This window comes from Colossoma macropomum, unplaced genomic scaffold, assembly GCF_904425465.1.
Source record: "Colossoma macropomum unplaced genomic scaffold, Colossoma_macropomum, whole genome shotgun sequence".
Taxonomy (NCBI): Eukaryota; Metazoa; Chordata; class Actinopteri; order Characiformes; family Serrasalmidae; genus Colossoma; species Colossoma macropomum.
Window position 1 is genome coordinate 30507160 of NW_023494802.1, and position 14784 is coordinate 30521943.

The 14784-nt window shown below is 39.2% G+C and overlaps 1 protein-coding gene across 1 annotated transcript; it reads right to left on the minus strand.

Annotated features, from left to right (window-relative positions):
- Positions 1–267: 267 nt before the first annotated feature.
- LOC118822007 (fibronectin type III domain-containing protein 7) lies at positions 268–14498 on the minus strand. Its single transcript, XM_036590772.1, has 14 exons — positions 14338–14498; positions 14209–14221; positions 13368–13631; positions 12720–12980; positions 10060–10317; positions 8605–8853; positions 7406–7660; positions 6038–6295; positions 5132–5389; positions 4388–4642; positions 3553–3816; positions 3290–3319; positions 2896–2933; positions 268–1919 (listed from the first exon to the last, which is right to left on the minus strand). The coding sequence occupies exons 1-13, from the start codon at positions 14389–14391 to the stop codon at positions 2902–2904; spliced, it is 2451 nt and encodes an 816-aa protein (XP_036446665.1). The 5' UTR covers positions 14392–14498; the 3' UTR covers positions 268–1919; positions 2896–2901.
- Between the last annotated feature and the right edge of the window lie 286 nt (positions 14499–14784).

Consider the following 14784-nt stretch of genomic DNA (forward strand, 5'->3'; position numbering starts at 1 on the left):
ACATTTTTGTGAACTGGTTCCTTGAAAGATGCAAAGACTCATATAAAGTTCCATATAATATATTTTTAATCAAAATTAAGTAAAAATAAAATTTTCCTCTGGAAGAGAAACAAAACAGACACACCTCAATAATGCAGGGAGTTTATTTAATCTTTGGCTAGTAATAATGATAATGAACCCTATATATATATTTAACATTGTGTCTTATATTACATCCAAAGGAAATCATACAAATTATGTTATTCAATTAAACAACTGGATTCCCATACTTCCCTTGGAGGCGCAAAACATAGGGAGAGTCTGTATGTCTTGAATCTTTAATTTGATTTAAATTTAAACCTCAAAATAATTTCTAATACAAGAACATGCAACATGGCTGACATATTTTTTTGCCGATTGCCAAAATATTAGTGTGATCTTTTAACCTTTTGTGTGAAATTATAAACGTCTGGAACTTACATGGGTTGGGTAAGAAAACTAATTTCCACTGTATTACGTACTACATTGGAGGAGTACTTTGTCTTGAATAGGTCATGGCATTGTTACAAAGATAACAAATCAAATTAACACAATAACGGGAAAAACAGAGTATCCCAGAGTGCATGTGTAAAAAGGCCTTTGGTCATTCTCCCTGAGAATATTTTGGGACCCCTGAACGATGTGTTTTATGTTCAATAAACACACCTTCTCAAGCCGTGGCTATTTATGTTAAACATGTACGTTGCCAATCGAAAGGCTAAAATAAAAAGGAATTTAAGACTAAGTTTGTGCGGCCCAGCAAACAGTCATATTACACTTTAAACAACAGGATATCTCACACAGGATTTAAAATAAATACATTGCCTGAAGGCCAGACACTACAGGTAGAAATTATGGTTATGGTTCCGTCAATCATTCCTCAGATTTTCGGATATATTGCATCTATGTCTTTTCTTAAATTGTAATCATAAAAATGATATTTATTTCAGCGTGTTCAGTCAGTCCACATCCTGACTGTGTCTGGCTGGATTTTCCCAAAATTTAACTCTGCCGTACTTGACATAACCATGTGTCATATATCATTGCAAAATTTGTTTCCTATAGAATCTGAACAAATTATGCGAATATGTCTTTATCCTTTGTAGTATTGACAATATTCACATAAATGGTGCATGTTTTCTAACACTTCACTGGGTAATGTAGTTCTGAGGCCCATTCTTAATATAATTTTTCTCAAAATCAGCTCATTCAGAAACAAAAATCTCAGCTTCTGGAATATATACATTCATGAAATTGTATGTGTTCATTTCTATTCTGAAAGATATTACAGAAAGATTGCCAAATACATTTCTCATAGCTGGATTTTTGCTAGATTTTGTACTACAAAAATTATTTGAAAGATGTTTTAGGATAATAGTTCATAGTGTTTTCTAATTAAACAATAAAACAGTGAGATTTCACTGAGCTGTTCTGTAAAATCTTTTCTTTGGAGTGTCTTCACAATGAAACCAATTTATTTAAGAAGATAACATGCATATTTAAATGTATTTCTTTGCAAAACTTCCAATACCAAATATACTTGTAAGAATATCAGTAATCAACCTGCAACGATTCATTGTGATATTTGTTGTTTTAAAAAATAACCCTATACACCTGTAGTGTCTCGCCTTAAGTTTCCTTGTCATAATTAATTCATAAACATTTTATTAATGTTCTCATTTTGTTGGCTTTCATGGTTACACAGCTTTAAATAAGCTGTTAGGCTATAGTCTACAATTTTGGTATCGATACTTATATAGATAATAATTGCTTCAACATGATAAGAAGACATTGTGTTATACTGTGTTGTTTTAAGAATTTTCACCAATAATTGCTTCCTGGGTTTTCGGATGTTATGCAGAAGAGTGTAGTCGTGCTCTTTTGACAGATTTCACTTGAAGCTGTGTGGAAGAAAAAGATAAGATGGCGAAGTCAAGTAAAAAGTCAGCATCATGTTACCAGATCTGTTCTACATATGCAGTACTGGTGTTCATCCACAAGATGGCATCTGCTGGGACAATTGTTCTGTTAGTCCGTCAGTCATCAACTACAGAGCCAGGATCAAAAGTTGGACATTCAGAAAAATTTATAGAAGTTTTCCACATTTTACTTATTTTCACATTTTACAATATATAAATGTTAAAACTATAAAATAACATGTATGGAATTACTATAGTGAGAAATATCAGTCTCCTACCTAATAGAGCTATAGACCAATTCCACTAATTATCTTTTGTTGAGGCACATACAGTAATTAGGGTAATATAATGATTGGGGTGACTAAGTTCCCAATAAAACTGTTTATTCATGGATGAGCATTTTGTTATGACGAACTATATATAAACATAACAATGTCACTGTTTATATATATCTTAACTGCAAATTTAATTGTTTATTATGCAATTTTGAATAGGAAAAACAAGCAGGTGTTTCCAAGCTTTTGACTGGTACTGTATATCAGAAATGACTCAGTTATTTTTGTTGGTAAGCACAGTGTTGGCTTTCAGCTTAAATTCCATCTAACATAAGGTTACTCATACAGTAGAGAGTTGATGAAAGAACAGATAGGACTATGCTGTGTGAACAGCAGTTCTTTTTCTGCTGTTTTTTCATAGAGAAATGCTGCATGCATCTTTCCATTCCAGAAACTTGACTCAGTTTATTGCCCTGTTCACAAAGGCACTTAACCTCTTTTGTGTGAATGCAGATGTGATCAGATACACTGGCGTACAAAAGCACTATTTATTAAATCTTTTCAGGCAGTGGGGTGCATCATATATCATTTGAGATTGAATTGTTCAGTGTTTAAAAAGCAAATGGATTGAAATGACTCTATATTGTTGGCTTTTTTGTTGTGCTGTTGTGTCCCATACATACCTTTTGCTAATCCACACTCCTCCTCCCTCGATAGAGAACTGGAAAAAAAAGAGGGCTTACTGAAACCAGACATATAATGTACCTTGACTATTATAGTCCCTCTGCAGCTGCGATGCAGAATACATTCTTTTATTTAATATTCAGTATAAAATAGTCGACTGTGTCAGCAGCTTGTCATGCTCTTTGTAAACAGGCCTGAAGACATTTAAAAATCATCTGAAATAATCATGTGCGACTGGCTCATAAATGACCCAGTTATTTTGGTCGGTTTTAGAGGCGATGAATTAAAGAAAGCTTTAGTTGATCTAACTCTAAATGTTCCCTTCTATGAAGTGGCAAAGATGTCTGTATACTGTATTACTTTGTTGTTTAGGCCAGTTTAAGATGTTCTTACCCATTCCAACACCACTGCCAGAGCAGAAAACTGAAAAATAATTAGAAATAAAAGCACAGGAGTTAACTTTAACTCAAACAATAATAAATATAAGAAAAAGAATCTACAAAATACAATGAGAGAATTTAAGACATTTTAAAGAATTAAGATAAATGACAAATTAAAATGTAGGAGTTACCTTAATGAAAAAATAATAATGATGATAACAGCTACCATAATAATAAGATCTCATTTTGACTTAGAAAGCTGTGAGTGCACCATACCAGAGTACATCCTGCTGGAGCAGAACTGGACCACAGTTCCATCTGGGTTAACTGGAGCGACCACTACTGAGTAAACATCACCACAGGTGACGTCAGAGACGTCACAGGTGTTCTGACCCAGCTGCGGGGGGCTGCAAGCACGGCTGCTTGTGCTGCCTGTAACCTGGGCTGTGTAGTTACTGAGGGGGCTGCTGGACCTCCACTGCACTCGGAGGGTGTTATTGGCACGTCTAAAAAGACGAATCCCTGAGGGACAGCACTCACCTGGATACAAGAGAAGTCTTTGGTAAAAAAAAGAACGGTAAAAAGGAAGCAAGCCCAGTTTACCTCAATTTTGGATCTACATGGACAGAAAAAAACATTAGTGACTTTGAAAAAGGTTCATTTTTGGGCACAGATGGCAGAAGCTTCATTTACAACGAACTACTTTTTCTCCCTGAGTAAAGGCCCGCGGACCACTAAAGGGTGCTTTGCAGCACACAGGTTGAGAAACCCTGACTTAGAACATCATCTTGCATTTGTTGCCTGATTGCACCAGTGTGTAAATCATTTGCTCTGGTCTTCTTAGACACCTGTGGGAGATTTTGGCCTGAGGTGTGAGACAGTGTTTTCCACTACCATCATTAAAACATCATCTGAGGGAATATCTTTTGAAAGAATGGTGTTCCATCCATCCAGTGCAGTTCCACAGACGTGTGGGATCTATGCAAAGGTGCACTGAAGCTGTTCGGGCAGCTTGGGGTGGCCGAACACTTTACTAAGACATATGATGTTGGTTCTCTACATTGGCATAAAAAAAACAATATTATTGTCATCATCAGGCATCATAACTCACTGGTGGAGAATCCATGGTAGGTGCACTCTGCTGTGTGTCCAGAGGAGCTGATGGCCTCCAGTGAGACAGTGTAGTTTGTTCCACAGGTGATGCAGCCCATCAGACATGTAGTCTGAGTGGTGTGGCACTGAGCATGACCCCGTGAAGAGGTCAGAGATGCTATAAAGGACTGAGCTCCCTGAGCCGCTGACCAGCTGATGTTACTCATAGCTTGTGTCACTTGAAGCACACTCAGGTTTTTGGGACAGCATGGAGCTGTGTAGAGAAGAGAGAAAGCACAGCCAGATTCACAGTGCATTGATAAAGCTAGGTTCAGATTTCTACCTGTTTTCTGACTAATAGATGAGCACTCCTACTCTTAGATGCTTGGTGAATAGTACAGCACACATCTTACGTCTGTAAAACACAGTTCAATGTTGTAGTTTCACACAATAACTAGCACTTAATGATTAAGATTCAATACATCTCAATTCTGATTTTAGTTCAGTTTATGTTGGGTTGTGCTCATCTCAACATTTAAGGTGAGCTGGTTTACATTCAGTCCAAAATATTTTCTTATTCACTGATATGACACATGTACGCAAATGATTCTCGTATGAGTATCAGATTACAAAGCATATTGTGTGACATTTCCACCGAAGCCTTGGCTACCCACTTTTGCCATGTCACCACTAAAGGAAAACTGCCTCTCTTAAGCCAAAATTTCTGACCACAACATGGGCAGTGTTGTCACAGAAAGAGTACCTGTCTCAAAAGGCACGCTGTAACTGGGCATGCTGAGCCCAGCTGCAGTGGACGCGATGGCATTGATCCTATAGGAGGTGCCACAGGGCAGTCCAGTCACGGTACAAGATGTCCCGCCAGACTGACAGGTGAGGGGGTTACCCACTGAGCCGATCACACTGACCGTGTAATTAGCAGCAGAGTTAGCGGATGTCCAGGTGATGTTGATGGAGCTGGTGTTACTCTGGGTTACCTGCACTATCTCAGGCATACAGGGAGCTAAAGAGAGAGAAATAGAAAGAGAGATCGCAGGAAGAATAATGAAAAAAGTGAAGAAGAGAGCGAAATTGTATGAATAAACAGGGAATCCTTTTTTCCTAAGTTCTGAATATTAACAGATTAGTGTAAGGTTCCAAAGTACTAGATAATTATTGAAGTCAAAATAGAGGGAAGTATGGTGTGCTGGTGACATCTTGCATAAATAAAAATGTGTGGCCATGCCATAGTAACGGATGGGAATGAGATCCTAATGCGTGGCCACGACTTAGTAAGGCGTGGGAATGCGATAATTAAGTCGTGGCCATGACTTAGTAAAGCATGGGAACAAGATCATGCCTTACTTAGTCGTGGACACACATTAGGATTTCGTTCCAAACAGACAACAATATACTATTAAAGACTCCTATTTTTTCAAGTGTTAATTGTACCACCTTTAAACTCTGTTTAACTACCTGGTACTAGGACGTTTTTCCGATTTACATTCCTGCTTAAACAAGTGACATAACAGTGAAGTTAAGATGATCCTGGCTATGTATTGTACGTTTTACAAAATCTCCCTAGTTCTAAAACTAAAAAAGAACTTATGTATATAAGTCTCCATCAGTTATATGTCTGAAATACATATGGGAAAAAATGTGGGTGTGTTACCTGTTTGGTATGTCTGTGGGCTGCAGGTTCTGTTGCAGCCGCGTGGGTCATTACACGCTGCCACCAGGAGGCTGTATCTGGTGTTGCAAGTGAGATCAGACAGCACACACACAGGTGATGTGTCGTTACACACCAACTCTCCGTCAGCATCAACTGCCCGAGTCTCATACACATCCGCCCCACGCACTGCCATCCACGAGATCATCACCGACTCCCAGGACAGACTGGACACAGACATGTTTCCTGGACAGCATGGCACTGAAGGGGGACAGGAAGAAGCGTCAGAACGTAGTGCGTGATGGTACGGGCAGCTCATGTTCATTCTCCGGTCTGAAGGAGTGTGGTGCTTGTGTCTGGGCATGGTGTGTGTGTGTATGTGTGTTCATACAGCATGTCAAATGAGAAAACTGAAGACGAGTATAAAATTGTTAAACTTACAGATGGTGTAGCTCACGAAGTACTTTAAAATATTTTCAGTAATAAAAAATCTGATTTGTTGTCTGTGTTGTCTCTCCCAGCTCCACTCTTTTAGTCTTCTTATTTATTTTTTAAGCCATTTGAAAATGACGGCTGTCCTTTATATTGTATGAACATTTAATAACGAAGGGGCCAATAGAAATGGTCAAAAATAAAATTTCATTATATTAATGTATGTTGGAGTTACTGAGATATGAGGTTTTATTATGGCAGTAACAGTGCATTAAATTATTCTAGTATGATGCTATTTCACAGATTTAAAATAATCAGCACATTGAAAAAATCGTCACATTGAATATACATGATTAAAACATGGAAACTAGTTGCACGCGAATAAAATGTGTTACATCCACACAATTCTTGCCAAGCAAATCTAAATAAAAGCAACTGTGTTGATGTTATATATTTTATTTGTGTGAAACCACTTACAACATTCTCATCATGACCCATTTAGTCTGGGGTACAAAGCTGTACAAAATAAGAAATGTCCAGAATGATGAACAGAGCAGCAGTTAATTCTAACATGATATAATCAAAAAGTTTAAATTAACGTTACCTAGAATGTCTCATATTTGAAAAGAGGTGGTCAAATCTTGTGGCAGATAAATACCGATTACAAATAGAAAATTACAGTATGTTATTTATTAGGCATGCTCTGATATGGGATATCTGCTGATATCCAGTATGGTTCTGTGCAACTGTGCATCTCTATTATTTATGATTATAATTTATCTTATAAGTTGTTGTTCTTCCCAAAAAGTTTACAATATTAAATGAATAGAAATAACAAAAATGATTAATGTGACAAGTAATTCTAAAAACTTTGCATCATGTTTTCAGGTGTTGAAAGATGATACAGCATGTTTGTGGATTTTGTGTGCATGTTCTTACAGGTGGTCTGGTTTAGGACAGGTCCAGGTGGGCTGGATCCAGCCTGGTTGTTGGCAAAGACACTCATGATGTAGGAGTATCCACAGTGGCAGTTGAAGTTACAGGAAGTTCCAGTGGAGTTGCACGTCTCCTCTGTACCATCGTCTCGCTTGATGAAGGCTGTGTAGTAATCCACGTAGGACACTGCGCTCCAGATGACTGAACAGTTACCTGCCGCTATTTCATCCACACGGAGGGGCTGTGGAGGACACGGGACTGGAAGGAGGAACAGAAAGAGAGATAATCATAGATTCATAAGGGTAAAGATAGGTCTGTTTTCACAGTGGTACCAAATGTGACATACATCGTCTGTCAAAAGTCAACAGACACCTTGCCTTCTTTTGTTTTCCTACTTTGTAACTAAGCAAGAAAAAATACTAATGGTTTGTTAACATAAAACAGGTGTTTACTAATACTTTTAATTCTAACACTAATGTTTTAATACTAATAACTAATACTTTTTTAAATATTCAGCATAATTCAGAATGGTTTGATGTGAAATACACCAGTCTAGAGAAACTTACCAAGTCAGAATTGTTCACAGTGGGGGGTGGCAGGAACCAGACATATGAAGAGCTGAATGCCTCTAAAAGCTCACAGAAATGTACTACAAAAATAGCTCTGAATAAGTTGCTTGAATCAATTTGTTTTTCTTTTTGTGACAGCTTCACAAAAAAGCTTTTGGCCTTTTTTTTTATAAATCCACTGAGCGGAGGGGTACATGTCGGGCGTTCTAAGGCAAAAATCGTCCCCAAAGAATACTTAATTTTTCAGATTTTCCACTATTTTACCCTAATTTTTTTGTTGTAGACATCGCGACCCCTGGTTCTTGTCACCACTTTATCTTGATTAAGTTTCTCTAAAATGGTCAATTTCATAACAAACCTCACTGAATCACTTTGTTTACACAGAGGAATTAAATTATGAAACAAAAAAGGCTAAAAAACATCTCTAAAGGTTTTGTATCACTATGCCTCTCTCTTTAGCAGTGGTTATTCTAGCAGAGTATATGTATATTGGTCTGATAGAGGCTTCTCTTTGCTGATTTGTCCCAATATTGTCAAAGTTGACATAACCTGAACACAATAATGTGAGCACAGGAATATCTTTGTTCCCGTATGTATCTCTGTATTAACCCCCTGTCTGGCACAGTCACTCACATGTGATGAATTGTTGTGGATCTGACGGTAGGCTAGGCCCAGCCTGGTTCATGGCAGTGACAGAGATGTACTGGATCTGTCCACAGCTCAGTGGGGTCAGCGTGCAGGTACTGGAGCTGGATGTGCAGTTTAGGCCAGATGAGCTGATCACTGTATACTGATCTGCCCCATGCACCGAGGCCCACGACACAGAGAGCGTGGTCATACCGCTGACAGTCTGTAGCACCACCGACTGAGGAGTGGATGGACCTGCGGACACAGACATATACTGAGGACACAGTCCATACACATGCAGGTTACACATGCTCCAGATTTATTTATGTAGACATAATTATCCACATTTGCTTTTACACTTACTATCAAAACAGTTTGATAAACTAACTGTTGGCTCTTTCACTCATCTGATTCAGTCATTCTCTATTTTCAGAGATGCTGTGCCCCTGTCGTCAGGGGATAACAAGCCAAAGGCCCTTGTCAAAGTCACTCAGGTCAGCCTATTTCTCCCACATCCAACATGTTGACCACAAGAACGTCTGTTCGCTTACCGACTAACACATCCCAGACCTTCACATGTGCTTTTGTCAAGAGATAATCAACAGTTTTCACCTCATCTGTGAGTGCTCATCAATTTTTGTCTCAACGGTATATATGGAAAATGTTAAAATAAGTAAATACAGCTGGTTTAGTTTAACGCATAATAAATTAGTGCCAGGCATCCACGTCCTGCTGACTCTGCACAACAAACTGCGCAGCTTTCCACATAGACACTAAAGATAAAAGAGCAAAGACACCTGACAAATCACATGTGAAAGTACTTTAAATCATCTGACAATCGCAAAATGTTGGTATGCTATGGATGCATTATAAGTTTGATGTATCAATAATGGAGTGATCCTTATCTGACTACCATTTGGAAGGCCACATGCCTGATGCCAGTTCATGTGTGCTGTCACCGGTATTCACTATTAGTACATTGTTGCTGCTTACTGGATATATATTTGAACTACGTAACACGCACACTTAAAAAATGGTTAATTGTGAAATGTAACTATTATTGTTTTTAGAGGTGGTTTTGAGAATGAGTATTAGATAATTCGTAATAAAAATGGACAAAAATTCTGTCTTTAGGTCTGCAACATACTCCATTTTTATAGATAACAGTATATCATACAGTGTCAGAAACCACATAAGTAAATCTATTTGATTTAACAGCATAATGTTGGTTAAGGCAAGTGTATGATGATTTATGCACGCAGTTTGCGCAGTGCTAATTGGTGAGGTAAATGCCTTAATTACTGGTGTATTACATTAGCCTCATAGTTCCAGCGCAAAACTAAAGAAGCAAGCTTTAGACGCCAAATGTGTCTTGGCAAATTGGCTACATTTGAGGGGGAAATTCTGTAAGTCAGATTTTTCTTTTATTTCATGTCTGTGTAACTGCTGTGCAGCTCTTACGTGTGATCTGGCAGACGGTGAAGTCGTCTCCAGGGACGCTTTCTGGGCTCCAGGCGTTTCCTTTGATGCAGTAGTTGGTTCCAGCCTCTAGGCTATCGATGGTGACGCTGGTGTTAGTGGTGTTGACGCGACTCTGGAGAAACGAGCCCTCACGGATGATGCTCAGGCTGTAAAGCACAGCGTGCGGCACTGGAGCCCAGAGTACAGCAATGCTGCTGTTGCTGGGGGAGCTGCTGGTCATCTGAGGAGCGGCCAGAACTGACCACACAGAGACAGAGGAAACACAGAGAGAAGTTACAGGAGCCAGCGACAGACAGGCTACAGCACTGACTTTTAGTTTAAGTTTTGGGGACCCTACGCTTAGTAGTGTTCCTAGGACTGTGATTGGTACTTGTTACAGTACAGGAATTGTAAGTGCAAATGCAAATCCCTGTTTTTGGAAGAAAACCTTGTATCTCCAAAATGATAACTTGACAGGAGAAGGAAAAAACCTACTTTACTTTTAATGCAAGTCAATGGAAACAAACATTTTTCCAAGTCATTTTGGGCTGTTTCTTTTGGTCCATTCATCATGAGATTTATACACAATGTAAAGGGCAACAAGCATTTTCAAACAATGTCAAAAATTTAAAAACTACAAAAAATGGAGATAAGAGGTTTTCTCCCGACAACAGTGAAATGTACATGCAACATACCTAATAAAAACTGACAAATGTGTACTGTGTTGTGAATTGGGATTGCACTTTACACTGTGAATTAAGATTATTGACTGAAAAGCTTCTGCATGTGCAGAAGTAGCTCTGTATGTATAAGATGTGACTCCAAGACCAAAGAAACTGGCCCATAAAAGCAATAGCTAGGTAGCTTCTTGTTGCTTAGATAGGCAATTACAAATGTGCACAAATGAATGTGGTAACACTTTACTGTATGGCAGTGTCCATAAAGCTCCATGACACCTACATTAGCTCATCATGACAACTGATATAAACCTACATAAAGGTTCGCCGCCACTGGGCACTGGAGTTTAAGAAACACTTTACTGTCTGGTAGCATAATACGAATCTGGGTTTGGTGAATGCCAGAAGAACGATACCTACTGGAATGCATAGTACCAACAGTAAGTTTGGCAGAGGAGGGATAATGGTCTGGGGCTGTTTTCCAGGAACTCCTGCATAGAGCCCTGACCTCAATCCCATCTAGTACCTAAGAGATTAATTATCTTGAATGCGCGCCAGGCCTACACAGATAAAAACTAAGTTACAATGTCTGTGTCGCTCCAGAAAGTGTCATGACACAGTGTAATGTCAGAAATAAATCAGTGTCACCTTACATAGATGTTATGTCAGCTTGCCTTCAAAACTGGCGAATGCAACCTTTTTTGATAATTGACATTTCTTGGAATAAGTGTGGCTAATTGTTTATTTAGATGTATGTCAGTTGTCATGAACAGGTTCTGTAGATGTCACATTATATACACTGCACAATAGTAAAATGTTACCATTAACACTTCTCTGCTTTAACACCCCCGATTAATCTTATCAAGGGCAATAAAATGATGATTACCAGGTGTGGTATGAAAACACCAACGAGTTCTGTGTTGCGGCCCTAAAGGCTTCCAATTGCCCATCCCTTGACCTAAAATCCTTCCCATCGCAACTTGCTTTGTTGCCGTAGGTGTAAACAATATTTGATCCTCTTGTAAGTGATATGATTTCATAGGTCATTCCATGCCCAGATTTGGGATGACCTATTGTGTGCTCTTAGATCATCACTTCCTCCTAGCAACCTTCTCAGAAATGGCACTCCACCGTTAATATGATAATGAAACAGTATCTGTGTTTTCTCCGGCCTGTTCCCTAAGGAGGGCTGTCATGTTTGTGGGGTTTAGCCTCTCTTATTGTGTGTGTACAGTGCAAGGTTGGATAGCATTACTTAAAGACGCATGCTGGCCCCCGGTGGAGTGAACCCATTACAGCAGTCATGTAAAAAGGCCCCTGAGGTCAAATATGAGCCATATCCTGATCTTTCCCACTTTTAACTCAGTGAGGATATCAAGTGACTGTCCAGGGCTGAGGGCTAGAGAATGGCCAATAGTGTGTCCTCATGAATGGGCCATTTCTTTGGTCGTGGGTTCAGTGAGGGGGCTTTTTTTCCTGTGGACAGGGCAGGAAGGATCATTGCACACTTGACTCGGGTAAACTCAGATATACTTGCGCAGGTTGTTTCTGACGCTGTATGACAAATTGTTATCTACAAACATGAACAAAAGTGTGTTGCATAACTTAAAACAGTAGACCTTTCTTTTTATAGACAACAGTTATACAGCGTCAGAAACTGTGTAAACAATCATATTTGGGATTACTTGACAAGTTGATGCAGTTTGAAGGAAGTGTGGAATGATTTAGGCATGCAGTTAGCACAGGGCTAATTGATGCCTTGAAACTTTCCTTACTTGTTAGCTACATTACCTTTGTAGCACCAGTACAAAACTAGTTATTTTCTGATTGCATCTGAGCAAAGGAGATAATTGTGTACATTGTGTATGTGTAGATATTTGTCCTAACTACACAGTTTTTGGAAAAACAGTTAAATGTTCCTTAGTTAGCTTACTTAGCATGTATTTAGCAAGCTAAGGGACTGTGGACAGAGCAGGAAGGTACCTGTCTTTGCCTGGACAAACTCAGACGGCTGGCTCCTGCCGGCATTGTTGACAGAGATGACGCTGAGAGTATAGTCAGTGTAGGGCTGCAGGCCCACGACCGTCCCAGGAGAGCCCAGCACAGACGTCTCAGAGAAAAAGGAGCCATCGCTGGTCTCGGCCCGAATAACGTAGGAGGTAGCTCCAGGGACTTCCACAAACTCCACCGTCATATTCTGGCTCTGTTTGGAAGAGGCCGTCTTGATGGTTGGCACATCAGGAGCTGAATGGAGACCACACGGAGGAGCACATTAGTTACAAAATGCTACTATTTAAACTCCATTCGGATTTGGAAAGCTGTAATCATCTGTTTGCTTACTGACAGCCAAGAACAGCACAACGTTTAATAATTTCCCCACATCTTCTACTCCTTTACAGACTGTCTGCATTAACAACACTCTGCATCACTTTACCATGTATGGGGTGTGCTACACTGCCCTTGGCTGAATGCAAATTAAATAAATTCACAGTTGTGACATCACAACCATGACGAATTCAAAGCTTAGTTTCAATAGATGGACTGTATAGACTGTATAGAGGACTGAACAGCATTTGCAATTTTGATACGTTATCATTCTGTTCATAGTCTCAGAGCATTTGTAATACATACCTGTAAATCCGTCCACACTACTCTGAGCCAGTACGGTCATGGAGCCGTCCAGAGCCTCTACCTGAAAGGTGTAGGCAGTGTTGGGGGAAAGGGAGTTGATGGATCCTATGAGGGTGTTCTGGCTGAAGCTGCTGAAGACGGATGGCTCTACAGAGTTTCGGAGAAAAGCGGTGACCCTGTATGAAGATGAACCGGAGAAGCTGCTCCAACGGAGGACGGCGCTTTTCGAGGTGACTGTATAGATGCTGATGGTCAGCGTGCTTCCTGAGGAGATGACCACAGGAATGGAAAAATGACCGGACTGATAATGCATAGCACAGCAGACACATATTTAAAGAGGAGAAAAATTAAAAGGAAAAAACATTGGAGTTAATTCAGCTGGGGTGCCAGTAACAGTAATATGCAAAAGTTTGGGCACCCCTGCTCAAATTACATTTTGTGGATGAGTGAAAATAAGTTAAGATGTACTTTACAGGGAACACATTTCTGCACATTTTAATACACAATGACTGTTTGTTGCTGAATTTAACATAATGGGAAAAATGTGGCCTTTCAAAAGTTATGATCAATTATATATTGTTTTATTTTTTCCAATTTGTTAAACTCAGCCAATAAATAAAAATGGTGCACTAATCTTATTCCCTGTGGAGGATGTGTTCATCAAAATGTGTCATTTGACCAGGGGTATTGAAACATTTGCATACCACTGTATATGGGTTGGTGGTCTGTTATATCAGTAAACAGAATGTTTACAGCAAATAACACAACCACTGTAAGTTATCCAGTGCTATACAAACGTGAACTGTGTCGCAGAGGGAGCATTTTCCCGCAGTGATATTACCTTGAACTGCATTCTGTGAATAAAAAAGAAAAAAAGTCATTGAGAACATCCATAACTCAACATTCATTAACACTTATGAATACAGCCTAATAGTTTTTGTATGAATCAAACTCTTGTCCTGCATCTTACCTGTGAAATAATTCCAAGTAAGAACATCCACAGCTTAATGCCACAAAGATCCATCCTCTTATCCTCAGTCCAAATATGCAATCGTGGTTACCAAGCCGTTATTTGTATTCTCTTCTCTCTTGTGTTATTCTTCAGTGTACATTTGCTTTTTTTTCTTGGTGCTTAGCTGAAATACCTGTAGCTGGACCCGCCCACTTGGAGGAGCTGACCAATCAGAGGTGAAGGATTTGTGTGCCTGCAGGCAAGTGGTAACTGAGGGACTAAGGGGAATTCCCATCCAGGTATGGATGCTGTAATTATAGTTTCATCCCTGAGAAAACTGAGGTTGGTGAAATAATTTGTACTAAATGTTTCTCAGCTTCAAATAATAATAAAAAAAAACAAATCAGGGCTTCTTTAAGCATTTATCTAACAACATAATATGGGGCTCAGTACAATTTTTATCCC

Bases quoted from the DNA above. Each gene is read 5' to 3' on its own strand.
- LOC118822007 (XM_036590772.1), bottom strand. From the start codon at position 14,391: ATGGATCTTTGTGGCATTAAGCTGTGGATGTTCTTACTTGGAATTATT. The intron at 8,854-10,059 runs GTAAGAGCTGCA...CTGTGTCCGCAG, and splicing joins CACCGTCTGCCAGATCACAC to GTCCATCCACTCCTCAGTCG. The intron at 7,661-8,604 runs GTGAGTGACTGT...TCCTCCTTCCAG, and splicing joins TCCACAACAATTCATCACAT to TCCCGTGTCCTCCACAGCCC.